The 27517-nt window shown below is 56.2% G+C and overlaps 2 protein-coding genes across 2 annotated transcripts in view; one reads left to right on the forward strand and one right to left on the reverse strand.

Annotated features, from left to right (window-relative positions):
* CALY (calcyon neuron specific vesicular protein) overlaps positions 1-27517 on the reverse strand; it is a 150280-nt gene that overhangs the window by 116347 nt on the left and 6416 nt on the right. The window lies entirely within an intron of this gene.
* SCART1 (scavenger receptor family member expressed on T cells 1) lies at positions 15430-27200 on the forward strand. The gene is given in 15 exon segments (XM_049103191.1): positions 15430-15677; positions 17321-17638; positions 18361-18657; positions 19236-19544; positions 19868-20173; positions 20256-20578; positions 20814-20927; positions 20929-21187; positions 24582-24719; positions 24722-24877; positions 25048-25116; positions 25193-25507; positions 25689-25736; positions 26159-26296; positions 26699-27200. Coding segments are annotated over 15 exon segments (3168 nt in total). The 5' UTR covers positions 15430-15610; the 3' UTR covers positions 27010-27200.

A 27517-nucleotide genomic window follows, 5' to 3' on the forward strand; every position in this document is an offset into this window, starting at 1 on the left:
GTAAAGGCAGCGAAGTCCGTCCCGGGGTTGGGGTCACAGCTCCTTACCTGCACCCCGAGCCTCACGGCCTGAGCAGACCCGTGTGGACGTGGAGGGCACGGGCGGGGGCTCGCAGGAGGAACCCCCAGCCGGCTGCTCGGGCTCTTCTGCATCCCGCCCCACGGGCCTCGGGGGCTGAGCTCGGCCAAGCGGTGTGGGGGGGCCGCCTGCCCTGGTGCAGGAGGTGCCCGGGCCCAGCTGCCCCCCCCACCCTTTCTGGAGGCCCCTGAGCCCAGACCCCGGCAGGGTGGCTGCCCCGGCCCTGGGCCCGCTCCTGTCCCTTGTCGGCCTCCTGCCTCCTTGGGAGACTCGGGACTCCCCGGCCTCAGCCCTGCACGCCGCCCAGGGCCCGCCTCACGCAGGAACACGCGGTTTTCACCCTGCGAAGATTTCACGGGGCCGTGGAGCCCAGAGCCCGGGGGGGGGGGAGGCGGCTGCAGATGGACCCCCCCCTCCGCTGCCTGTGATGGGACGACGGGACGCCCGCCCTCTCAGTGCCTCACGCCCCTTGGCCACCCCGCGGCGACGTTGCCAACCCACTCGAGGGGCTGTGCAGCCCGGTGGGTGCTGCTGGCCGTGCGGCCGGAGGGGGCCCGGTCGGACCTCGCTGGGGTCAGCGCCCTGAAGCAGGGACCCGGTAACAGCACCTGTGGGGGTGACCGCGGGACTGTCCGCTCCAATGTGCCCCTGTGAGCCACGGGACACGGAACCAAGCTCCACCTGGTCCAAGGTTGTCTCCGGGCGGAGTGTGACCGCGCTGGGTGGCTGGGGGGACGGGATTTCCTCGGGAGCCCGCGCCCCACGGACACGAGCAGACAGATGGGACGGCCCCGGCTCCACGGTGACGCTCCCACACCTGTGTCCCGAGCTTTGCCGGGTGCAGAGTCACGTCCCCTGCCCCGCATGCGGATCCTGCCCACGCCGCCGGCCCTGGTGGTGCTCAGCAGCCATGGACCCTGACCCACCGGCCCCGATGCGGGTTCCCACGTGGACTCCAGGCACCTGCATGTCCGCGTGCCCCCAGCGCGCACACACACACACACACACACACACACACGCAGGCACCCTGCACTCTCTGCCGGCCCCGGGACAGTTGCCAACCCCCTGTCAAGCCTCAGGAGCTGCACGCTGTGTCGCAGAGACGCCTGCACTATCAGCTCCTGACGCGGAGCTGAGCCCCCAAACCACAGAACCCGGCCCCTCGCGGGACGGACACGTGCAGCAGCAGGTCCCAGACAAGCCTGCGGCCCTCGTCCCACGTGGTGCACGCAGGACACCCCCCACCAGGGGCTCACACGGGCCCAGGCGGACACGGGCGCAAGCACCCGTCGGCTCCCACCTGTGCAGACGCAGCCCCCCCCTGCCCCCCCCGGCTCTCAAGCCCCAGCCCTGGGCCCTCACCTGCGGAGGGCTCCGCCGCTGCTCCCTGGCCTCTCCGCAGAACCCGGGGCCACCAGGGCGGGGACTTAGCGGACGTGGTTCAGTTCCTGGCCCTCAGCGCCGACGGGGGTGACCGTGGGCTCCGAGGGCCATGTCCTGCCCTCGGCGGCGGCCCCCTGAATGCCCCTAGCCCCAGCGGCCGCATGACCGGGGCCCCCCAGGGCCAGGACAGAGCTTGGAAAATAGAAAACCAGAGGATCCTGTGTGCTAAGGTCCCGCCAGGGATGCCGAAGGCCACCGCTGCCTCCTCCCTGCCCACCTTGCCCAGGAGCAGGCGTCCGGCTTGGGGGAAACACGAGGGGCCCCGCCTGCTCGGGGGGCCCGGGTCAGCCCCGGAGCCCACACCCTGCCCGGCCGCCCGTGGGTTCTTAGGGGCAGCCGTGCGGCGAGCTCACCTCCGTGCCGGCAGCTCCTCTGTGGGCAGAGCTCAGGCGGGAGGGGAGGCAGGGCAGTAGCTGTGCGGTGGCCGGGGAGTGAGCTCCTGTCCCCACCGCCGTCCCAGGGGCTGTCCCACGGCACCCGCAGCTCTGCCCGGGGAGCCCCTCGGGCCCCTGCTCGGGGACGCACCGCCCCAGGGACCCGCCGCCTCGGCCAGCGTGGAAACATGTCCCTCTCCGCCGTCCTCGTGGGCACACGGCAGCTGTGACCCGGTGGGGGGACGTGGGTACAGGCGGCACCCCTACCCTGCCTCAGCTGCTTGGGGTCACAGAGGGGCCCCGGGAGCAATGTGCACCCCCACCCCCGAGCAGCGCTGCGGGCTAGACCCTGCTCTCCCGAGTGGGCTTCACGCTGCATCCCTCAGGCCTGGGCTGAGGCCCTGGTCCTGCCCGTGGCCACCCACCTCCCTATGTCCAGCGGGTCCCCGCGGGGCCACACGAGGTGGACAGAGAAGCCCCTTCGCCGGCCGTGAAGAGGCCCGGGAGGTGAGAGGAAGGTGTCCAGGACCCCACATGGGGTGACGGGCTCCCCTGCCTCGTGGGGTCCACTGTCTGCCCACTTGTGCTGTCGGTCCCTGTGCCGTCAGGGAAGGAGCCCTGTGGCCCTGGGCACAGCCCACCAGCCTCCCAGACGCGAGGTCCTGGCCCCCTGCACCCGGATGTCCGGGGCGCCCGGGTGGGCACAGGTCGCCCGTGTTCCTGGGCCCCAGGGTCATTCTGCGGCCGTCGTGGTGACTCGTTCACACTCAGCTGAGCTGGGCTCTGGCCTCTGGGTCCTGCCCCCAGCGGTCAGGGTCCTGGGGGGCTGCAGGGAACAGGCTGGGGTGGCGGGTGCTCGGGCCAGCAGGTGCCGGAACCAGGTAGACTTGGAGTAGGGACAGCATCCAGGGAGAGAGGGCCAGGGGCGGCCGGGGAAGGGGCGCGGGCCCCGGGTGCAATCGGCAGGCTTGGGGGGCAGGGTGGTCAGGGGCTGCTTCTGGATGAAGATTTAGGGACAGGGGCTGTCGGGGCATGGACGTGAGTCCGGCCCCCCCTCCCCGGGCCTCACTGTGGGGGGCATGTGGGCTCCGTGGGCCGCGAGGCTGGGCCTCACCCCTCCCCCACCTTCAGGAGCCTGGCACCACGGCCCCCCGCCGGCGGCTCCCGAAGGCCCTGTCCCCCCCCATGGACCGTGTCCCCCCCAGGCTATGGCCTCCTGCCCAGGGCTGCTGGGCTCCTGCTGGGTTGCTGATTGCCGCGGGGGGTTGGAGATTTTCTTCAGGGGAGCCTCACATCCAGGGTGGGGCCTCTGCCCTGACTGCAGGATGCGAAGATCTGGGTCTTTCCTGCCCAATCCTCGGGTCACCCGCGACCCCCGGCCCACCTCAGGGGTGCCCAGCACCTGCCCCGCCCCGCCCCCCAGAGTCAGCATCCACCCCGTCCCTGCAGGGTCCCCTGGCTGTCCCCGGCCTCCCCCAGGCAGGCTTCCTCTCGGACCAGAGCCGAGGGGCAGGGCCTCAGGGGCTCGCCCTCCTGCTCCCCCCGCACAGGCCTCACCTCTAGCCGCGGGCCTGGGGGCTCCCCTGCTGCCCCCCCTCCCTGCCGCTGGGGCTCCACCCCTTTCCTCCTTTCCTGGCTAAGCAGGGACACTGGCCGCAGCCTCCTGTCCCCGAGATGGAGGCGAGGAAGGTCCAGCCCCGGGGCCGCACCTGCACCCTCCCCCCGCCCCCCTCCCGTGGCAGCCCGGGGCGCCCTCACCCCACGACCCCCGCAGGCTCCTGCCGCCTGTGCCAGGCCTGCGGGGAGTGGAGTCCCCTCCTGGCCAAGCTCTTCTGTCCCCGCGGCTGGTGGCGCTGAGACCTGCACAGGCCCGACTTGCTGACCGCCGCCGCCCAGGCGGGTCCCCGTGAATTTTAGAGTCGCTTTGTTAGGTCAGGGCTCCCCTCTTCAGTGGTTAATTTGGGGAAATGTTATGTCTTTGCAAGACCGAGGCTGCTGACCCATGAACTCGGCGTATTTTTCTTCCTTCCTTAGACTTTGCTGAGGTCCCTGCGTGGAGCCTGCCTCTCCCTCTGCCTGGGTCTCTGCCTCTCTCTGTGTGTCTCGCGAATAAATAAATAAGATCTTAAAAACCGCGCAGCATTATTGAGGTACAAATGACGACAGTGAATGACACACGCTGGGGGTGTACGGCCCGGGGGGCTTCGGCCCCTGCATGCACCCCGACACCCTTACGGGGTGAGCAGGATGTGCGTTTCCGAGCCCCCGAGGCCTCCTCCTTCCTGCCCCTCCCACGCCCCCCTCTCCGCGGCCACTGACCTGCTTTCCGCCACCACAGGTTCGTGTGCATGTCCTAGAAACGTGTGCGTGCGGCGCGGTGAGGACGGCGCGGGCACGCGGGGAGCCCTCGGCGAGCTGCCCGAGCTCCTGCCTGGACCCTGTGCCCCTGCCTGCGCCAGCTCGGGGGTGGCCACCGGCTCGTCCAGGGATGCCCTTGGGGGGCACGGGGTGGTTTACGGCGGTTCCAGACCGTGGCCCGCAGCGCCGTTCAGATCCCACCGGTTGTGCACGTCCTCACTCGTGTGTCCGCGTGACTCTCGGTGTCATCATGTGTGCACCCTCAGGTGAGCACCGTGGGGATCTCAGGTCTCCCTGGTGCCGCCCTGCAGTCCCCCCTCTGGCCCACACCCCTACCCCAGGCTCTCTGCTCTTAACTCAGAAACATCGTACAAGTGGGCCCATGCAGCACGGGCCCTTTTGAGGTGCCTTTACGTCCAGCCGACTTTCCTTGGGGTTCACCCAACTTGGGGGCCAACAGCTATGCCATGTTTCGCGGCTCTGGGGTCGATGCCTGACACTGCAGTGGCCGCGTCAGGTGGCAAGTCTGCTTGGCAGGTCGGAGGGAAAGGCCGTGTGTCCTGCCACCGGCCACGCAGGAGTGACTTAGTTTCTTGACTTCTTGCCGGCACCCGAGGTGACCACTAATTTTTATTTTTATTTTTTTAAAGTTTCTTTTTTTTTTTTAAATTTATTTGTGATAGAGAGAGAGGTAGAGACACAGAAGGAGGGAGCAGCAGGCTCCATGCCGGGAGCCTGACGTGGGACTCGGTTCCGGGACTCCAGGATCGCGCCCTGGGCCGAAGGCAGGCGCCAAACCGCTGAGCCACCCAGGGATCCCCCTGACCACTAATTTTTAAAAGAGCTGTTCTGGTGGTTCCGTGGTGATACTTGTTTTGTTTTCAGTTTGCACGTACTTAACGGCTAACGAAGCGGAGCATCTTCTCATGTCCTCATATGACCCGTCTGTATGTGCTCTTTGGTGAAATGACTACACGTTCCTGTTTTCTAATTGAATATTTTTTCATGTTGAGTCTTTAGAGTTTAAAAAAAAATACTTGAATGCAAGTCTTGCGTCGAATATGTGATTTGGAAATATTTTCTCCTAGTGTATAAGTATTTTCACGATACTCTCGCAAAGCCACGATTTTAAATTTTTACAAGGTCCGCTTTAACTTTTTGTAGAATTTTGCTTTTGATGTCAAATTAAGAATGTCAAATTTTTTTCTAGAGGTTTTATAGTTAGGCCCATCATTTAAAAAAATATATTTTATTTATTCATGAGAGACAGAGAGAGAGGCAGAGACACAGGCAGAGGGAGAAGCAGGCTCTCGGGGAGGGAGCCCAACGTGGGACTCCATCCTGGACCCCCAAGATCACGCCCTGAGCAGAAGGGAGATGCTCAATCGCTGAGCTCCCCAGGGCCCCCCATTATTATTTTTGAATCAGTTTTTGTGTAAGAGCTGAGGGTTAGGTTGAGTTCATTTCTTTGAAGAAATTATAAATTATATTGATTTTTTTTTTTATTGAGGGCTCCATCTGTTCATTGTTAGTGTAGAAATGCATCTGATTTTTGTGTTTAATCTTCTGTCCTAAGATCTTATTGAATCCACTTTTTACTTCTTGGACTTTTCTTTTTGTAGACTTCTTGGAATTTTATGCATGAATAATTATGTCATCTGTAAATAGAGATATTTGTTATTTCTTTCTTTCTGATAACTATACTTTTAGTTCTTTCTCTTGCCTTGCTGGGCTGGCTGGAACTTCCCGGGCTATGTTGAGTGCAGGTGGTAGAAGTGGGCCTCCCCGCACTATTCCCGATCATAGGGGAGGACGCTCAGCCTTTCATCAGAAAGGATGATGTTAATTGCAGAGGATTTTGGTAGATTCCTAGTTTTCTGAGGGTTTTTTATTAATCCTGAAAGGGGTGTGAATTTTGTCAAATGCTTTTTCTGTGCATTTAATATGATCATAAGATTTGTTCTCTTTTGCCTATTGATGGGATGAATGACAAGGATCGATTTTTTTTAAGGTTTTATTTGTTTATTTATTCATGAGAGACACACACAGAGAGAGAGGCAAGACACAGGCGGAGGGAGAAGCAGGCTCCACGCAGGGAGCCCGATGTGGGACTCGATCCCGGGTCCCCAGGATCACACCCGGGGCTGAAGGCAGCGCTAAACCGCTGAGCCGCCCGGGCAGCCCAGGATGATCGATTTTCAATATTGAACCAGTCTTGCATGCCTGGAATAAATCCACTTAGTTATAGTGCATTAATTTTTTTATATATTGGTTTATGTTTGATGAAGTTTTGTTGAGGATCCTGCATCTGAAGTCATGAGAGATATTGGTCTGTGGTTTTCATTTGCAGTGCTCTCTTTGTCTGGTTATAGTTTCAGGATAATTCTTGTCTTATAAAGTGAGTTAGGAAGGATTCCATCTCCTTTTATTTTTAGAAGAGATTGTGTGAAATTGGTGTATTCTTTTTTAAATATCTGGTAAAAATTCTCTAGTGGAAACATCTTGGCCTAGAAATTTCTTTTTTTGGGGAATTTTTAGACCTTATTTTTTAGAACAGTTTTAGATTTGCACAAAAATAGAGAAGCTAGTACAGACACCCCACACACACTTTATTATCCTTAACATCTTACATTAATATGGTACATTTGCTACAATTAATGAACCAATATTGACATATTACTATAAACAAAAGTTCATAGTTTATTCGTATTTCCTTAGTTTTTATCTAATGTCCTTTCCCGGTCTTAGGATCCCATATAGGGCACCATGTTACATTAAGTTGGCGTGTCTCCTGAGGTTCCTCTTGGCCATGGTGGTTTCTCATCCTTTTCTTGGTTTTGGTGACCTTGACAGTTTTAAAGAGTATGCTCGGGGATTTTGTAAGATCCCCTTTTATCCCCACAGGAATTTCTATGATCTTCCCATTAGATCATAGTTACAGGTTTTTTGGAGGCAGATCACAGAGGTGAAGTACCATTTTCATCCCATATGATCAAGGGTACACATATCAAGATGGTGTAAAAAAAAAAAAAAGATGGTGTAGGATTGTTGGTGTTGACCTCGATCACGTGGCTGAATTGTGTTTGTCAAGTTTTTTTCCATTTATCTCTCCTTTCTATACTTCACTCTTTGAGGAAGACATTAGGCCCACACCTAAGGAGCGGGAGTTTATGCACTCCTTCCTTGAAAGCAGAGTATGTAAACAAATCACTTGGAATTCTTCTGCATGGGAAGTGTGTCCTTTCTCTCCCTTTATTCAGTCATTCCTATGTCAGGATGACTCATGGATCTGCATTTTACCCTTTGGGTTATAAGCCAATATTGACTGATGGATTGATCATTGTGCAAATTGTTCCAGCTTTGGTCTTTGGGACTCCTTCAGTCAGGCCCTATGCACCTTTTGCATACCTCATCATCAGTGTTCTCAATTTTCTCTTATGGTTTGTTTTTGATCACTTCTTTACTTTCTGACATTACAAGATGCTCCAGACCCACCTTACATGTTTCCAACCCCAGTCTTAGAATCAGCCACTTCTCCCAGGAGTCCTGGTTCCTTTTACTGAAGATGATGCTAGACACCAAGATCTGGGCACTGGGTGTGCTCATTGCTACTGGGGCACTACTGCTTCCAGGCCTTCTCAGTTGGCAGAACAAAGAAACACATGTGTGTACGTGCACATCTATGCACACATCTGTGTAGAAATATACACATATGTAACATTTCCGTATGCAGCCATTTGTACCCATGTTAAGCTGAATACAAGATCTTACTGACAGCACCACCTCTTATCCACCCTGCGTGTGTCCTTTAGCCTCCTGCCCTTGTTGGTCTGTAAATGTCAGTTGTAACCGTGAGAACTCTGGATTCAGAAGCATTTTGCTTGCGAAAACTTAGTTTCTTTTCTAGTTTTAGTTATCTCTTTCATCAGGCTGAGTTTCAGTAGTTTGTGGTTTTCAGGGAATTGGTCCATCTCTTTGAAGCCATCAATTTTATGAGTTTAGAGTTGTCTATACAAAATACAGCATCCATTTCTGATCAAAACTCTTCAGAGTGTAGGGATAGAGGGAACATTCCTCAGCATCTTCAAAGCCATCTACAAAAAGCCCACAGAAAATATCACTCTCAATGGGGAAACACTGGGAGCCTTTCCCCTCAGATCAGGAACAAGACAGGGATGTCCACTCTCACCACGGCTATTCAACATAGTACTAGAAGTCCTAGCCTCAGCAATCAGACAACAAAAAGAAATAAAAAGCATTCAAATTGGCAAAGAAGTCAAACTCTCCCTCTTCACAGATGACATGATACTGTACATAGAAAACCCAAAAGCCTCCACCCTAAGATTGCTAGAACTCATACAGCAATTCTGCAGTTATCTCTTTCATCAGGCTGAGTTTCAGTAGTTTGTGGTTTTCAGGGATACAAAAATCCCTGGCAGGATACAAAATCAATGCCCAGAAGCCAGTGGCATTTCTATACACTAACAATGAGACTGAAGAAAGAGAAATTAAGGAGTCAATCCCATTTACAATTGCACCCAAAAGCATAAGATACCTAGGAATGAACCTAACCAAAGAGGTAAAGATCTATACCCTAAAAACTACAGAACACTTCTAAAAGAAATTGAGGAAGACACAAAGAGATGGAAAAATATTCCATGCTCATGGATTAGAAGAATTTATTTATTTATTTATTTATTTATTTATTTATTTATTTATTATTTATTTGTGATAGGCACACAGTGAGAGAGAGAGGCAGAGACACAGGCAGAAGGAGAAGCAGGCTCCATGCACCGGGAGCCCGACGTGGGATTCGATCCCGGGTCTCCAGGATCGCGCCCTGGGCCAAAGGCAGGTGCTAAACCGCTGCGCCACCCAGGGATCCCCTAGAAGAATTTATATTGTGAAAATGTCATTGTTATCCAGGGCAATTTACACATTCAAAGCAATCCCTATCAAAATACTGTGGACTTTCTTCAGAGAGTTGGAACAAATCACCTTAAGATTTGTGTGGAATCAGAGAAGACCCCGAATAGCCAGGGGAATATTAAAAAAGAAAACCAGAGTCGGGGGCATCACAATGCCAGATTTCAGGTTGTACTACAAAGCTGTGGTCATCAAGACAGTGTGGTACTGGCACAAAAACAGACACTTAGATCAACGGAACAGAATAGAGAACCCAGAAGTGAACCCTGAACTTTATGGTCAACTAATATTCGACAAAGCAGGAAAGACTATCCACTGGAAGAAAGACAGTCTCTTCAATAAATGGTGCTGGGAAAATTGGACATCCACATGCAGAAGAATGAAACTAGATCACTCTCTTGCACCATACACAAAGATAAACTCAAAATGGATGAAAGATCTAAATGTGAGACAAGATTCCATCAAAATCCTAGAGGAGAACACAGGCAACACCCTTTTTGAACTCGGCCACAGTAACTTCTTGCAAGATACATCCATGAAGGCAAGAGAAACAAAAGCAAAAATGAACTATTGGGACTTCATCAAGATAAGAAGATTCTGCACAGCAAAGGAAACAGTCAACAGAACTCAAAGACAACCCACAGAATGGGAGAGGATATTTGCAAATGATGTATCAGATGAAGGGCTGGTATCCAAGATCTATAAAGAACTTATTAAACTCAACAGCAGAGAAACAAACAATCCCATCCTGAAATGGGCAAGAGACATGAACAATCATTTCTCCAGAGAAGACCCTCACATGGCCAACAAGCACATGGGAACATGCTCTGCATCACTGGCCATCAGGGAAATACAGATCAAACCCACACTGAGATCCCACCTCACACCAGTGAGAATGGGGAAAATTAACAAGACGGGAAACCACACATGTTGGAGAGGATGTGGGGAAAGGGGAGCCTCCTGCACTGCTGGTGGGAATGTGAACTGGTGCAGCCACTCTGGAAAACTGTGTGGAGGTTCTTCAAAGAGTTAGAAATAGACCTGCCCTACGACCCAGCAATTGCACTGCTGGGGATTTACCCCAAAGATACAGATGCAGTGAAATGCTGGGACACCTGTACCCCAATGTTTCTAGCAGCAATGTCCACAACAGCCAAACTGTGGAAGGAGCCTCAGTGTCCGACAGATGATGGATAAAGAAGCTGTGGTCTGTGTATACACTGGAATATTCCTCAGCCATTAGAAACGACAAAAACCCACCATTTGCTTTGACGTGGATGGAACTGGAGGGTGTGATGCTGAGTGAAGTAAGTCAATCAGAGAAGGACAAACATTATATGTTCTCATTCATTTGGGGAATATAAAAAATAGTGAAAGAGATGAAAGGCGAAAGGAGGGAAAATGAGTGGGAAATACCAGTGAGGGTGATGGAACATGAGAGACTCCTAACTCTGGGAAAAGAACAAGGGTTAGTGGAAGGAGAGGTGGGCAGGGGGTGGGGTGACTGGGTGGTGGGCAGTGAGGGGGGCACCGGACAGGATGAGCATTGGGTGTTATGCTATATGTTGGCAAATTGAACTCAATAAAAAAAATAAAAAAATAAAGTTGTCTATAGGATTTCCCTCTTATCCCTTTATTTTTTTTTTAAGATTTTATTTATTTATTAATGAGAGACCTGAGAGGCAGAAAGACATACAGAGGGAGAAGCAGGCTTCCACTGGGGAGCCTGATGTGGGACTCGATCCCAGGACCCCAGGATCATGCCCTGGGCCAAAGGCAGATGCTCGACCTTGGAGCCATCCAGGTGCCCCTCCCTGTTATCCTTCTAGTGGCTGTTGGGTGTTCAAGATAACACTTTTTCTATTCTAGGTATTGATTTGGGTCATTTTTAACTTTTGTCGTTCTTGCTAGAGTTTTGTTAATTTTATTTTTCTTTCCAAAAAAACCAGCTTTTTGTTTTATTAATTTTTAAAAATTGTTTTCCTGTTTTTGACTTCATCAATTTCTGATTTTATCTTTATTATTTCTTTCTTTATGCATACTTTGGCTTTATTTAGATTTTTGAGATGGCAGTTTAGCTTATAGGTTTGAGATCTTTCCTGTTATGTAAGTATTAAGCACTAAGAACTTCCCTCTTAGCATTACTTTAGCTGCATCCCACAAATATTGACATGTAGTTTTCATTTTCATTCACTTCTTTGTGTTTTTAAAATTTCCTTTGAGACTTCATCATTGGCCCATGGATTATTTTGAAGTACGTTTAATTTTCAAGTGTTTGCAGATTTTTCTGTTGTCTTCCTGTTAATGAATTCTTTTTTTTTTTTTTTTAAATAAAATCTTTTTTTTTTTTTAATTTTTATTTATTTATGATAGTCACAGAGAGAGAGAGAGAGAGAGGCAGAGACATAGGCAGAGGGAGAAGCAGGCTCCATGCACCAGGAGCCTGATGTGGGATTCGATCCCGGGTCTCCAGGATCGCGCCCTGGGCCAAAGGCAGGCGCCAAACCGCTGCGCCACCCAGGGATCCCCTGTTAATGAATTCTTGTTTGGTTCTATTATGGTCAGAAAACATATTCTGTATGATTTAAATTCTTTTAAGTTTGTTAAGGTTTGTTTTATGACCTAGGACATAGTCAATTTTGGTGAATGTCCGGTGGGTGTGAAACAAATGTGTATTCCTCTGCTGTTGTGTGAGTGTTCTGCAAATGTGGATTCGATCCTGTTGGTTGATGGTGTTCAGTTCTTCCAGACCTTGTGGATTTTCTCTCCAGTAATTCTGTCAATTGCTGTGAGTGGCATCTTGAAGTCTCTAATCAGAATTGTGGATTTGTCTATTTCTTTTTTCAGTTTTATCCATTTTTGCTTCATATATTTTGAACTTCTGTAGTTTGGTGCATACACATTTAGGATTGTTCTTTGTGGTGGGTTCATCCTTTTTATTATTATGTAACGTTCCCCACTCTTCCTAGTAATTTTCTTTTATCTGGAATCTTTCTCTGATAGCAATATAGCCACTCCCACTTTTATTGATTAATGCTCACATAAAATATCTTTTTTAAAAAAACAGCATATATTTGGATCATTTTTAAAAATTCACTTTGTCAACATCTGTCTTCTAATTTGTATATTTAGAAGATTTACATTTAAATTATTATTAGTGTGTTAGGGCTTATATCTGCCGTTTGCATTTTGGTTTCTGTTTGTTCCCCCTGTTTCTCATGTATCTGTTTCTTTTTTTCCTTCTCTCCCTCTGAGTTATGTTAACAGCTTTCTGTTTTGATGTATTTATAGTGTTTTTGAGTTTTGTATAATTTTCTTATTGGTTACCTTATATATAACATATACAAGATTATACTATATAATACTATATTATATATGTTATGTATATAACAGTTAACAATTTCATATATATAAACAATTATATGTATGTATATATACTTATATACTAAAGCCTTCTGGTGTTGCCATTATACCACTTCAAGTGAAATATAGAAACCTTACTTATATTTAGTTTTTTTTTTTTTTTTTACCCTTCCACCTTAAACACAGAACCATCTGGAATTATCCTCTGTACGCACTGAGCACCACTTCGGGTAGTGTTATAACATAAAATGTGATCAAAGAAATTCACAAAGTGAAGGATAGTCTATTATGGTCCCTCTACTTTTAACCATTTCACTGTTCCTCTTTCCTTTCTGAAAGTCCCAGGTTTTTATCATTTGCTTTCTGTTTGGAGGGTTTTCTTTAGCCATATGTAACAGTATGTCTGCTAGCAAGAAGTTCTCTTGTTTTCCTTCATTTGAGGATGTCTTTATTCCCCTAATTTCTGCAGGATGGTTTCACAGATGTAGAATGCAGGCTTAACACTCCTCTCTTTCAGCACTTAAAAACTGGTCTCCTGTTACCTGCTGGCCTCCATTTCAGATGAGAAATTTGCTGTTATTCAAATTGGTTTTCCTTTATAGATAATGTGTCATTTTTCTTTGGCTGCTTTTAGTTTTTTTTTTTAAATCTTTGGTTTTCAGAATTTTAATTATTATATGGTTTGGTGTGAATTTCTTTGGATTTTCCCTGTTTGGAATTTACTCAGATTCCTGTATCTGTAAGTTTATGTCTTGGTAAGTTTGCAGCCATTGTTTCTTCACATTTTTTTCTCTCCTTTCCTTTCCAGATCTTCAGTGATGGAAATATTAGCTCTTTTCTTATTGTCCCAGAGGCCTCTGAGGCAGTATTAATTTTTTGTCTATTTTTTCTCTGCTGTTTACATTATGTAAATTCTATATATTTGTCTTCAATTTGACTGATGCTAACCTCTGGCATTTCCATTCTACTCTTGAGTCCATTTAGTGAGGGTTTTTTTAAGGTTTTATTTATTTATTTGAAAGAGAGTAGGGGGAGGGACAGAGGGAGAAGCAGAAGCAGACTCCCTGCTGAGCAGGAAGCCGATGTGGGACTCAATCCCCGACCCTGAGATCATGACCTGAGCTGAAGGCAGATGCTTAACAGACTGAGCCACCCAGGTGTCCCTATTTAGTGAGTTTTAAAAAAACTTCAGCTATTATATTTTTAATTCTATAATTTCCATTTGGTTCTTTAAAAGAATAACAGCTTTGGGTAGCCCAGGTGGCTCAGTGGTTTAACACCGCCTTCAGCCCGGGGTGTGATCCTGGAGACCCGGGATCGAGTCCCACGTCAGGCTCCCTGCATGGAGCCTGCTTCTGCCTCTGCCTGTGCCTCTGCCTCTCTCTCTGTGTCTCTCATGAATAAATAAATAAAATCTTAAAAAAAAGAATAACAGCTTTATTGAGAATATAATTCATACACCAAATGTATCCTTTAAAAGTGTATCACCGAGTAGTTTTTAGTATACTCAGAATTATACAACAATCACCACTGGCTGATTTCAGAACATTTTCATCTCTCTCGAAGGAAACCCCATACCTATTAGCAGTCGCTTCCAATTTTCTCCTCCTTCCAGCTCCTGGCAACCCCTGATTCACTTTCTCTGTCTATGGATTTGCCCAATCAGGATATTTTATATAAGTGGAGTCACACAGGTGGTCTCTTGTGTCTGACAGCCCTCACTTAGCACAATGCTGTCACGGTTCATTCCACTGTTGCAGGTGTCAGAGCCTCTGTCCCTTCAGTGGCTGAATATCGTTCTGTGCTGTGGATAGACCAAATTTTGTTTATCCTTTCATCAACTGATGTACATCTAGTTTGTTTCTGTTTTTTTTTTATTATGAACATTGCTGCTATGAACGTTTATGTACTGGTTTTCGTGTGGACATAATAATTTCTCTTTGATACGTAACTAGGAGTGGAATTGCCGGGTCGCAGAGTACCTCTATGTCTAACACTGAATAACTGCCGAACTGTCTTCCAAAGTGACTGCACCATTTTCCAATGAATGTTCCAGTTTTTCCACATCCTCACCAGTAATTCATTTTTATAACTTCTATTTCTTTGCTGAGATTTTCTATTTTTTTCCATTTGTTTCAAAAGAGTTTGCAATATATTGTGGAAGCATTTTTATGACGGGTATTTAAAAATCCTTGCCAGATCAACTTCATCTTGTGTCAGTTCATTGCATTTGATCATCTGTTGTTTTCCTGATTTTTCAGATGATGCGTGATTTTCACTCGTATTCTGGACTGTGATGTTAGGACACTCTTGCAGTCACCCTGTTTAGGTTCAGCATGTAGGTTCTACCTTTTTGTGGCTTTAGTTCCAATGACAGTTTTTTTTTTTTTAAAGATTTTATTTATTTATTCATGATAGTCACACAGAGAGAGACAGAGAGGCAGAGACACAGGCAGAGGGAGAAGCAGGCTCCATGCAGGGAGCCCGACGTGGGATTCGATCCCGGGTCTCCAGGATCGCACCCGGGCCAAAGGCAGGCGCCAAACTGCTGTGCCACCCAGGGATCCCCCAATGACAGTTTTTAGGGGCCTTTCAAGGCTGCCCTGGCCTGTCTCATTTTTCTGGTGCTGTGGGGCTTCCACTCAGTCCCCGCTGGTCCCCAGAAGTCTGGTGTCACTGTGTCACTGTCTGTGGTGGGGAGCCAAAGCCTCTGGGGCTGGGTGGAGGGCTTTGTTGCTGCTGTGGCTGTGGGCAGACTGGCCCACCTGCCTGACTGTGGGGTCTGAGTCAAGCTACCCTGTCAGCAGTTACCAGTGTGGGAGGAAACCCACAGCCTGGGCCCCTCCCTGATATCTGGCAAAGCTCAGGGCTGCCAAGGCCATTGGTTGCTCTGCTTAGAGATAGAGAGACAGACCCTTGGTACATTCTGGAAAGGCCCTCACTGTCCCCATTGGCCCCTGGAGGCCATTGGTGGCTCCTACTTCTGTATATCTGATTTTGGACTGTATTGTCTGCCATTGCATCAGTTGGGCGGCAGGAGCTGGCTGGGCCCTGGGGATCACAGGGCCATGAAGGCAGTTCTCTGGCCCTTGGGACTGGGGACCCTTCTCCTCATTCTCGAGGCAGTCCCCATTGGTAAGTACTTCCTTCCTTCATCCACGGGAGCTTCTGAAGGCAGCAGGTGTGTAGAGCCTGGGACCCTGGGGTGTCTCTCTGGCTCTTGCTCAGCCCAGAGGTGGATGGGTCATCCTGGGACGGGAGAGCTGTGGCGTCCTAAGCGTGTACCTCTGGAGACGCTTGCTCTAATGACTGAGCAGCTCTAACTCCAGGGTGAACCTGGGGTGCTGGTCTGGGTCAGAGAGTGGATGGAATGAGGGGACATGGCTAGTGTCTGGTCCCAGTGACCCCCATGGACGGGAGATGCTGATGCGTCTGCTGAGCGGCTGCTCCATCTCCTGTCCCTGGGGCTGGGCTGGCGGGGAGCAGGAAAGCCGGCTGTACCTGGCAGTGAGGGTGACCTTCAGCTCAGGCTGGGGCAAGGAAGAGAGTCACAGTTCCGGGGAGCTACAATAGCAAGGTGGGGGGCACAGGGGCGTGGCGTGCTGCTGGGTCCAGAATCGTGGGCAGGAAGCTGTTCTCCCAGAGGGAACAGCACGGAAAGGCTGGTAGTGAAAGAGCAGCCCCTGGGGGGGACGGCACACAGTGGCACGCGGCCTTGGACTGGGTGTGGCAGAGTGAGAGCCCGGGTGTGCATGTGTGCATGTGTTGGGCAGGGTCACAGGAGAGGGTAGCAGTGTCCAGTGCCCTGGAAACTGCTGGTGATACAGGGCCCAGCCCAGGTGACCCCAGAGCTGAAGAGCAGGGGCGCCCCGGGCAGTGGTGGCAGGCATCTGTGGGCAGTGCGCAAGTGGAGGGCATCCCGTTTCGTCTTAAAGATGCAGACAACCATGCACGTCTATGTCCAGAGAAGCGTGGTGGGAAGGCGATGAGGAGGCTCTGGGGAGGGTGCCGGGGATCAGTGGAGACCTTCAGGTGTCAGCGAGAGGGGCGGGTCGAGGGCCATGCCTTCCTCTGGCCCTGTGTGGGGAGTCTGCCCCTGTCTCCTCCCTCTGTGGGTCCAGGATGGGCCCTGGAGGTGGCGTGGGGTGGCCCAGGCCGGGATGTAGACTCCTCCGTGGCTGCTGTTGTGTTTCTCCAGCACCAGCCCCGGAGGGGGGTTGTGAGGATGGAGGTGGGAGGGGCGGTGCAGGACAGACCAGGGGGCAGAGGCCTAGGAGGGGTTCAGGGACACCTCGGTGGTCCTGTGGACTGGGCCCGCTGGCTGGGGTCTAGGGAGCTGCTGAGACCCTGAGACCCGAGGAGGCCGGCTTGGAGAGCGGAAGTGGAAGGGAAGGTGCAGCCCAGGTGGGTGGGTAGGGGTGAGCAGGGCGCGGAGAGAGGGGAGGTGTGAGTCGGGGCCGCAGGGCTTCTTCAGGAAGCGGGGAGATGGTGATCGGGTGGTGGAGCAGGGTGGTGGGAAGGGCCAGCCCAGTTCCAGCCAGCGGGGGACCAGGGGACTTCCTCGCCTGGGGGGGTGACCCACATCAAGGGGCCCCAGAGGGTTGGCGGAGCAGGGGCTGTGGGGGATGGGGCTGTGCACGGGGGCGAGGGGCTGCAGGGCGGGGCTCTGTGTGACCCCACCCTTCACCTTTCTGGACTGCAAGCCCTGGGACAGGCCGGGCCTGCCTCTACCCCGGCGCGCGCCTCTGAGGCCGGCCTGTCCTTCCGTCCTGCTGCAGGTGGGCCGCCGCACCTGCGGCTGGGGTACAGACACAGCCCCTGCGATGGAGTGGTGCTGGTCGGACGTGACGGGGAGTGGGGACATGTGTGCAACCAGGAGTGGACATTGGCGGAGGCATCCGTGGTGTGCAGGCAGCTGGGCTGCGGGCCCGCCGTGGGCGCCCCCAAGTACGTCCCGCTGCTTGGGGAGACGCTGCGGCCCCGGCTGCACAACGTGTCCTGCAGGGGTGACGAGCCCTCCTTCTGGGACTGCAGCCTCGGGGCCTGGACGCAGACCGCCTGCCCTCACGAGTGGGTGGTGGTGGCCCTGTGCGCGAGTAAGTGGGCGCAGGAGGGCTCGTGCAGGGAACAGGCCCGCTGGGGGGGACCGTGGGGACCAGACCCCTTCCGCCCTTCGGTTAGCTCCTGTCCTTCCCAGCCACCAAATGCTGCTCGCGAGGCGCTCTTCATGCAGAGGGTGCGGCTGGGACGGAACCCGACAGAAATGCCGCTGCCTGAGCCTGTTCTCTCCCAGGGGGACGCAGAGTGAACAGACTCGGGAAACGGCAATTGCGGAACGTGGGGGGCAGGAACCAGACGGGCGGGGCGGGTGCCCCTCTGTGCCCCAGAACCGGCCGGGCGCCCTCCGCCTTCGGTGTCTCGGCCCGGCAGATGCTCTCCCTGGGAGGTCCCCTGCAGGGTCTCCCACTGCCTCCGGGCCTGTGCCCCAGCAGCCTGTGCCTGAAGCCGGCCCACTCCGGGGTTCAGGGGCCCCGTTGGCGGAACACGCAGGCTCCTGGGTCACCACACGGTCTCCAAGTCAGGCACAGGCCCCGGTGAGCGGGGACGCTCTGGGTGGGGGGCCCTGGGAGCGGAGGGACCCCTGTGACTGCTCAGGAAGGACCCCTGTCAGCGCTGCGCTGACCCCTGGAAGGAGCAGGGCTGGTCTCAGGCTCGGCCCCGGGGCAGGGACCGTCATGGCCCCGGGCAGGCTGGTCCTGGAGGCAGGCCACAGCGCCGGCAGCGTCCCCACCTCGGTCCCATGGCCTGTGCTCCCCAGACGGCACTTTTCGGGAGATCCGGCTGGTCAAGGGCCGCAGCCCCTGCGCCGGGCTCCCCGAGATCAGGAACGTGAACGGCGTGGACCGCCTGTGCGGCCTGCACGAGGAGGAGGCCACGGTGTTCTGCGGGGAGCTGGGCTGCGGGCGGGCGCTGCAGGCCCCCCGACGGGCCGCGGCTGGCAGCAGCCGGTACATGACGTGCCAGGGCACCGAGCCCACCATTCGAAACTGCAGACTCAACAACAATCTCCGCGGCGGCTGCGACTTCCAGCAGGACGCGGAGGTGGTGTGTTCAGGTGAGGCCGTCCCCCCGGGCACCTGGGAGAGGGGAGAGGCCGGAAAGCCGTGAAGCCCGAGCAGAGGTCGAGGCGGGAGCACAGGGGCCCGGGCGGTTCCTCACCCAGTGGGCGCCCGTGTGTGCCGGCCCTGGCTCAGGGGCCCCGGGCCGGGGCTGTTGCCCGTGCAGCGCGCGTCAGGGACTGTTGCCGGCCTCCTCGCAGTCCCGTCTCAGATGGCCAAGGGAGGTGGCCCTTCTGGGTCCTGCCCGAGCCCCGGGAAGCAGGAAGGCCGCCCTCCTGGGTGCCTGGGCCTGGCCTGCAGGGGCACACGGGGCCTGGAGGCCACCGCCTGGGTGGGCAGAGGCTATGACACCTCCAGGTGGGTGCCTGGAGGAGGTGACTCTGCCCTCTGCCCTCGGGAAGTGACGGGGACCCCTGCTCCGTTCTGGGTGCGGGGTGCACGGGCCCCCGCTGTACCCCCTCCCAGGCCTTGTGGCCCGCTGCCCTCACAGGGGGTCTGCCCCATGGTCCGTGGTCCGGGACGTGTCCGCGGTGTCCCCTGCGAACACTCATCCTGCGGCTGTGTGTCCTCCCAGGACATGTGGAAGCCCGCTTGGAGGGTGGCGAGCACCCCTGTGCTGGGCGTCTGGAGGTGAGGCGGGGCCTGACCTGGGGCACCGTCTGTGACGCTGACCTGGACCAGGCCACGGCCCACGTGGTGTGCCGGGAGCTGCGGTGCGGCTCGGCCGTGTGGGCTCCCAGCGGCGCGCACTTCGGCCTGGGCTCCGGGCCCGTGTGGACCGAGGCCTTCCGTTGTGCGGGCAACGAGTCTCTGCTGTTCCACTGCCCTCGGGGGCCTGGGCACCGGTGCGGGCACCGCCGCGATGCTGGGCTCAGGTGCTCAGGTGAGGCGGGCCGGGAGGGCCCTGACGCTCAGCCCTGCCCCTCCCCTGCCAGCCACGTGCTCACTCCCCCTGCGGGCTCTAAGCTGGTTTCCTAAGGGAGCCTCCTGCCCAGAGGGGGGTGTTCCTGCGGGTGGAGGGAAGGGGAGGGGAGGATGGTGCCCCCAGGCTGCCCCCCGACGGCAGGCACAGGTGCACAGAGGTGGGACCAGGCGCCGAGGCTGCGGGCAGGGAGCTGGTGAGGGAAAGGCACAGCTCTGGGGCCACCACCAAGACCCGGGGCCTGGAGGGGCAGCGGGGATGCTGACACCCCCTGCGCTCCTCAGAGTTCCGGCTGGTGAACGGCAGTGGCGGCTGTGAGGGGCGAGTGGAGCTGCAGGTGCAGGGGGCCTGGGCGCCCATCTGCGCCGCCCACTGGGATTTAGCGGATGCCACTGTCCTGTGCCACCAGCTCAACTGCGGCAGCGCAGAGGCCACGCCCCCGGGAGGCCACTTTGGGGCCGGGGACGTGGGCATCTGGCCTGACGCCTTCCACTGCGCGGGCACAGAGCCTTACCTGTGGCACTGCCCCGTGAGCACCCTGGGCAACCGGGCCTGCGCCCCGGGGAGCACGGCGGCCGCAGTGTGCTCAGGTGAGTGGGCGCGGGCGCCCTGGGGCTTCCGCGGGAGGCCGGTGCCCCCCCCCGCGACCCCGAGCGGCCTCCATGCCCCCAGGTCTCCCGCACGCTCTGCGCCTCAGGGGCGGACACAGCCGCTGTGACGGCCGCGCGGAGGTCTCCCTGGACGGCGCGTGGGGCCGCGTCCTGGACGCCGCGTGGGACCTGCGCGCCGCCGCCGTGGTGTGTGCGCAGCTGGGCTGTGGCCGGGCCCACCGGGCCTACGACGCGCCCCCCCCGAGCCGTGCGCTCCCCGTGGGGCTGAGCCGCGCGCGCTGTCGGGGCACCGAGACCCGCCTGACCCAGTGCAACGTGTCCAGGTCCGCGCTGGTGCCCGCGGGCACCTCCCGGGACGCGGGCGTGGTGTGCTCGGGTGAGTGGGTCCCGGCCCCGCCCCCCCGCCCGCCCGACCCAGGCCGCCCCGAACCCAGGGTGCCCCCGACCCCGACCCAGGGCACACCCCCCGTCCCAGGGCGCCCCCGCCCCCGCCCCAGGGCGCCCCTGACCCTGACCCAGGGCGCCCCCGACCCCGACCCAGGGCGCACCCCCTGACCCAGGGCGCCCCCGACCCCGACCCAAGGCGCACTCCCCGACCCAGGGTGCCCCCCTGACCCAGGGCGCCCCCGACCCCAACCCAGGGCGCCCCCGACCCCCCTCCCGCCCTGAATCGCTTCTCCGCAGGGAGCCGGCGCGTGCGGCTGGCGGGGGGGCCCCACCGCTGCGCGGGGCGTGTGGAGGTGCTGCTCGGGGGCGCGTGGGGCACCGTGTGTGACGACGGCTGGGACCTGCGGGACGCCCAGGTGGTCTGCGGGCAGCTGGGCTGCGGCCACGCCCTCCGCGCCCTGGGGGCCGCGCCCTTCGGGGCCGGCTCGGGCCGCATCTGGATGGGGGAGCTGCGCTGCGGCGGCCGCGAGTCCGCGCTGTGGCGGTGCCCGTCCGGGGGTGCGCAGGGCTGCGGGCACAAGGAGGACGCCGGCGTCGTCTGCTCAGGTCCGTCCCGTCGAGCGTGCCCGGGGCCGCGGTGGGGGGGGTTCGCGCTGTCCCTCCCCGGAGCTCCGCCTCGCCTGCAGGCCTGGGGGCTCCTGCTGCAGCGATGCTGCGGGCCCAGCACCTTTACACGGCCTGGGGGGGGTCCCGCGGGCTCCGGGTCCCCGGTGTGCTCGGAGGTGCGGGGGCCGCCAGCCCTGCCTGGGGTCTCTTACCTGGGGGGGACACCTTGAGGGGGGCAGGTCTGCTCAGAGGTGCTGGGGGCCTGGGTCAGCTCTTCCTAGGCTCTCTCACTTGCAGGGGGCGGGGGCCGGGGGCGGGCTGGATCAGCTCTGCCTGGGGTCTGTCACCCCTGCTCACAGGCTCACCTCACAGTGAGTGGGAGGGTCTCTGTCTCAAACTCTTGGGACCCCTATTTCAGTGTGGCTGGGCTTTCTCCAGGGCTTTGCAGGTGGTGTTTGAACGTCTTTGTGTCTTAGCTCATGCTGTGGAAGGCTCTCTGCATTGCCCGCGCGGGGGTGTGGCCTTCTTGGGTGACAGTGGTGCCTTACTGGGGGTGTGAGCCCCAGGGGTCTGCTGGGGCTGCTCCCCACGGCCGAGCCGAGCATTCACTGTGGCTTCTTTCATCCCTTCCAGTCCTGGTTTTGCTTTAGGAAAGTTTTCCTCTGCTTTGTCTCAGAGGATGGCTCTGTTGCAATCGCGTGTCTTCCAACGTGACCCGTGGCCTCATTATTTTAGCTCTTCCCTGTCGCTTTTATTTATTGTTTTCGCGGGAGGGGCTCCGGAGACCGTAGGTGTGCGCGTCACTGCTTTGCCGGGTGCAGCACCGCTCTTGCTGGACGTCCTTCTCAGCTTGGCCGGCTCGCCTTACGGGCTCCTGCGGCAGTGCTCCCTTGCTGACTGAGGGGCCTCGGCTGCGGGGGGCGGGGGGCCCTGTTGCTGCGGCCACTCCGCATGGCAGCAGTGCTCCGGAGTCGAGAGCAGAGGCCAGCGAGGTGCGGGGGCCCCCCAGGCCCAGAACGGCTGTGGTCATTCTTACACTGTTTGCTCAGTTGGCTGACGTCCCAGGGCCAACCTGGATTCCAGGGGTGTGGGTGCAGGCAGGAGATCTTGGTGGCCTCTCTGGTCACCTATCATGGATGCACTTCCTTCGAGTGTCTTTTTATTTTTTTATATTTTTATTTTTTATTTTTAAAAATTCATGATAGAGAGAGAGAGAGAGAGAGACAGGAGGAGGGAGAAACAGGCTCCATGCAGGGAGCCTGACATGGGACTCGATCACGGGACCCTGGGATCACGCCCTGGGCCAAAGGCAGGCGCTAAACCGCTGAGCCACCCAGGGATCCCCTTTTGAGTGTCTTTTATTTTTTTATTTTTATATTTTTTAAGATTTTATTTATTTATTCATAGATACAGAGAGAAAGAGGCAGAGACACAGGCAGAGGGAGAAGCAGGCTCCATGCAGGGAGCCCGACATGGGACTCGATCCCGGGTCCCCAGGATCACATCCCTGGCTGTGGGCGGCACCAAACCGCTGCGCCACCGGGGCTGCCCTCGAGTGTCTTTTAAAAGCTTATTTAAATTTTAATTTGTTATGACCCTGTCATATGCAATTCGTATCCTACTTTCTCCACTTATCCTGTAGACGTATTTTTGACGTATCATGGACTTGCATAATTTTGAAGAGTTTCCTGTGCTTTATTATGGGTGATATCGTAGTCTCCTTAATACGTCTCCCTGTGGTCGGAGTTGCCCCACTTGAGGGTAACGTGATGATGTTCGGGCCATGACCAGCCAGGGCTGATGTTGTCTCTGAATATGGAATGCTGCGCTCATTCCTGTTTTTTTTTTTTTAATTTTTAAATTTTTTATAGTCACCGCTAAGTTGATCATCTAGTACACAAGGATTGTTCTATATTTGGTTTTTCAATTAATTAGCATATAGGTAGAGTTCAGTGATTCATCAGTTGCCTATGACACCCGGCGCTCATGCCATCCCGCGCCCTCCTTCCTGCCTGCCCCCCAGGGACCCCCACCCTGACCTCAGCGACCCTCAGTTTGTTTCCTGTGATTAACGGTCTTGCCACAGTTGGGCTATTGTGGGCCTGGCTGCTGTGAACACTGGGGTGCAAGGGTCCCTTCAGGTCACTACACCTGAACTGTGGTTGGAGTTTCTTCTGTTTCTGTCCTTTGCAGTGAAAGTGGTGTTAACGTCCTCTATTTTATTATTATTTTATGTTATTTCATTATTATTGATGATCTTCTTCTTTCTTCTTCTTCTTCTTCTTCTTCTTCTTCTTCTTCTTCTTCTTTTTCTTCTATGTGCTTCTTTAATTTTGTTTTTGATAGGTTGATGTAATTGGCTGCTCCCATGTTAGGGGCATAAATATTTACAATTTTTAGACCTTCTTGTTGGATAGACCTTTTTATTATGAAATAGTGCCGTTCTTCATCTCTTATCACAGTCTTTGGTTTATAATCTAATTTGTCTGATACGAGGGTTGCTACCCCCACTTTCTTTTGAGGACCATTAGCACGACACATGGTTTTCCACTCCCTCACTTTGGACCTGGAGGTGTCTTTAGTCTAAAATGAGTCTCTTGGGAGGCCTGGATGGCTCAGAGGTTTAGCGCCAAGTGATCCTGGAGTCCTGGGATCGAGTCCCACATCAGGCTCCCTGCATGGAACCTGCTTCTCTCTCTGCCTCTCTCTCTCTCTCTGACTCATAAATAAATAAAATCTTAAAAAAAAAACATAAAATGAGTCTCTTGCTGACAGCATATCAATGAGTCTTTTTAAAAATCCAGTCTGACACCCCCGTGTCTTTTGATTGGGGCATTAGGCCTGTCGACGTTCAGAGTAACTATTGAAAGTTATGAATTTAGTGTCACTGTATTATTACCTGTAAAGTCTCTGTTCCTTCCTGGTCTGTCGTACTCTTGGGCTCTCTCTTAATTTAAAGGATCTCTTTTTAATATTCCTTGCAGGGCTGGTTTAGTGATCACAAATTCTTTTAGTTTCTGTCTGTCCTGGAAGCCCTTTATCTCTCCTTGTATTTTGGATGACTGCTTTGCTGGATAAAGAATTCTTGGTTGCGTAGTTTTTTCATTTAGCACTTGGATTATTTCTGTGTTTTAAATGGTTTCCAAGGATGGATTTCTGGACAATTACTGACACCTGCTAAGATGTTTCAGCTGGGGATTAACCCTGGTCACCTGAGGTTAAGCGCCCCCTGCATCTCTGGGGTGGGACATTGTCATGGGGATGCACGACTGATTTAAGGTTCATGCAGGGGCTCCCGGGTCGGATGCCCCTGAGTGGCATTGATCTTGGTGCTGGGACACTCTGACTTTGGCCTTCAGAGATGTCCCCTGGCCTGAGTGCTCTTGTCTTCCAGAGTCAGTGGCTCTGAGGCTGCGAGGTGGCACCCAGCGCTGTGCTGGGTGGCTGGACGTGTTCTACAACGGCACGTGGGGCGCCGTGTGCAGTAACGCCCTGCAGGACATCTCCATGTCCATCATCTGCAAGCAGCTGGGCTGTGGGGAGCAGGGCTGGCTGGAGAACAGGCCGGTCCCCACTGGCTCGGGCCCCTCCTGGGTGGACAACATCGAGTGCCGCAGGCTGAGAAACTCTACGCTGTGGCAGTGCCCCTCGGCGCCATGGCACCCGCAGTCCTGTGCCCCTGGAGAGGAGGCCTGGATCACCTGTGCAGGTGGGACCCTGCAGGTCCAGGAACAAGCCACCTGCAGGGACTGCCCTCGCTCCATGACTCAGGGCCCGGGGAGGGTCCCTTGGGCTCTACAAACTTCATTCGGAAGCCTCCCAGGGCATTTACATGGGATGGTGACTGTGTAATCCTACAGGAGTGTCAGAGAAGATGACGCAGGATTCCGGGGAGCCCCTCAACTGCTCGTCCACCCACAGCTGCCCAGGTACCCCTCTGCCCACCCCCCCGTCCGCTCCTCACCTTGGTCCCACCCTGCGGTGACCACATGCCCCCTTTCCCAGGGGAGGCCGTGCTGCGTGTGCGTGGGGGCGAGGACGGCTGCTCAGGCCGCGTGGAGCTCTGGCACGCTGGCTCCTGGGGCACCGTGTGTGACGATTCCTGGGACCTGGCAGACGCGGAGGTCGTGTGCCGCCAGCTGGGCTGCGGGCCGGCCATGGATGCGCCCATGGGGGCTGCCTTTGGGCCGGGCTCGGGGCCTGTGTGGCTGGACGAGGTGGGGTGCCGGGGCAGCGAGACATCCCTGTGGAGCTGCCCTGCGGAGCCCTGGGGACTCGGAGACTGCGGCCACAAGGAGGACGCGGGCGTGCGCTGCTCCCGTGAGTGGGTGGCGGCGGGACAGGTGGTGGCAGGTTGGCTGGGGGCTGGGGTGGCCGCCGGGAGGGGTGCCCACTGGGGGCTGCCCCGGTGGTTGTCCTGTGTACATTGGGCTCGGGCTGCGAGGTCCGGCTGGGGCCTGCGCTGCTCCCCTCGCCTCAGGCCACTCCCCTTCTCTTGCAGGTGACAGGGGACCCCCGGCCCTGCCGCCCGCTCTGGCGCACACACCAGGTAGGCTGCTCTCGCTCGGGCTTGGCTCACGCCCTCCTGTGTGGCCCCGCCTGGGGCCCTGCGTTGGCTCACAGGGGCGCCAGGGAGTCTCCCGTGGGCGCCGAGGCCCCCGTCAGCCCCTCGGGATGCCCGGGCCGTGGCTCAGGCCCTCCCAGCCCCTTCTCTGGGGTCACTCTTGTACCAGCTGAGGGTTCTGACCCGGGAACAGTGTGGCCTTCCTCCTGGCCCCCACCCTCCCCTGCCGCTCCCTCCTGACCTCTGCCCCGTGACCTCAGGGCCACCTCTGGGGGAGGAGCGCAAGGCCCGTCTGTCCTTTGGGGGCCTCACCCACCCTGAGCGCCTCTGGTGGTCCAGGCCCAAGGTCACAATACCCCAGGCACACGGGCGCACAGGGGAGACCCCGCCTGTCACTGTCCCCACAGGAGCCCCCCTGGCCCGTCCGCCTGCCCTCAAGGCTGGGAACCTGCCCATGATGCTTTGCTTTGTCCTTGGCACCCTCCTGCTGGCCGTCTCCCTGGTCCTGGGGGTACAGTGGTACCGCGGCAGGAGAGCCCGCAGGGGTAGGTGGCAGTAGCTGGGAGGTTGACACGGGGCTCTGGGGGGTGGCGGGGGAGGCGGGGGCGTGCTCTGAGACCCAACCCATCGCGGCCCTTCCTGTCCTGGGACCCGCTCAGCGAGCGGGCCCCACTGTGTGGTGACTTCTCGGTGCCGCTCTAGGGCCTATGAGTTACAGGGTGGGGGGACTCCGTCCCTGCTCAGCTGCTGAGGGGCCCCGTGGGCTCCTGATGCCTCGTGCGGTGCGTGGGCTGGAGCCGGGTGGCCCTGGTGCCCTGGTGCTGGCGTGTCGCCGTCGTGTGCGGCCGCAGCAGAGGGGCCAGGGTGCTGCAGGGCACCTGTGGGCCGGCGGGGGGGCGCGGCAGGGAGAGTGCGTCTGCTGGACGGCTGAGCTGTGGCCTTCGCAGGTTCCAGGATGTGGGGGAGTCTGCCCTCGGAAGGCGTTTATGAGGACATCGGCGCCGTCCCCATGGCGGACCAAGGCGAGGGACCCACAGTGTCCGGGACCCCGGCCCTGGAGGAGGAGTATGATGACGCTGGGGAGCTGGAGCTGGGCACCGAGGACGAGGACGAGGACGAGGAGGAGGAGGAGGAGGAGGAGGAGCCGGCGCCCCTGAGCCCTGCAGGTGTGCACCTCTGTGCCTGGGCGTCTGTCGCGCTGTTTCTGCTCTACTGCTCCTACGCCCGTGGCTCCACTCTGGCCAGCGCCTACATTTAAAGACTCTGAGAGCCACCTGTCCGTGTGTCCATGCCCCTCAGTCCAGCGTCACAGGCTTGGTCGTTAGGAGGCTCGGCCATCCCTTCAAAGTTGCCCCAGAGGCTGGAATCTTCCTACGGGTGGATGTGGAGTTAGGGAGGGTCCTGGGGTTTTCTTCGGGTTTCTTCTCCTGGTTGCTCCCAGGTTCTAGCACCTTGTCCTGCTGGCTGTGATGGGGGGTGCTGAGCAGGTGGGGGGGATGCGCTGTGACCCTGGGTCACTGTCCTGGGCAGGTGGGGGGACGCGCTGTGACCCTGGGCCACTGTCCTGGGCAGGTGGGGGGACGCGCTGTGACCCTGGGCCACTGTCCTGGGCAGGTGGGGGGACGCGCTGTGACCCTGGGCCACTGTCCTGGGCAGGTGGGGGGGACGCGCTGTGACCCTGGGCCACTGTCCTGAGCGGGGAGGCGGGGGGACGCGCTGTTACCCTGGCTCACCCTGTGCAGTGACCCACGAGGGCCCAGAAGGTG

The sequence above is a fragment of the Canis lupus genome, chromosome 28 (genome assembly GCF_003254725.2).
Source record: "Canis lupus dingo isolate Sandy chromosome 28, ASM325472v2, whole genome shotgun sequence".
Classification (NCBI taxonomy): domain Eukaryota; kingdom Metazoa; phylum Chordata; class Mammalia; order Carnivora; family Canidae; genus Canis; species Canis lupus.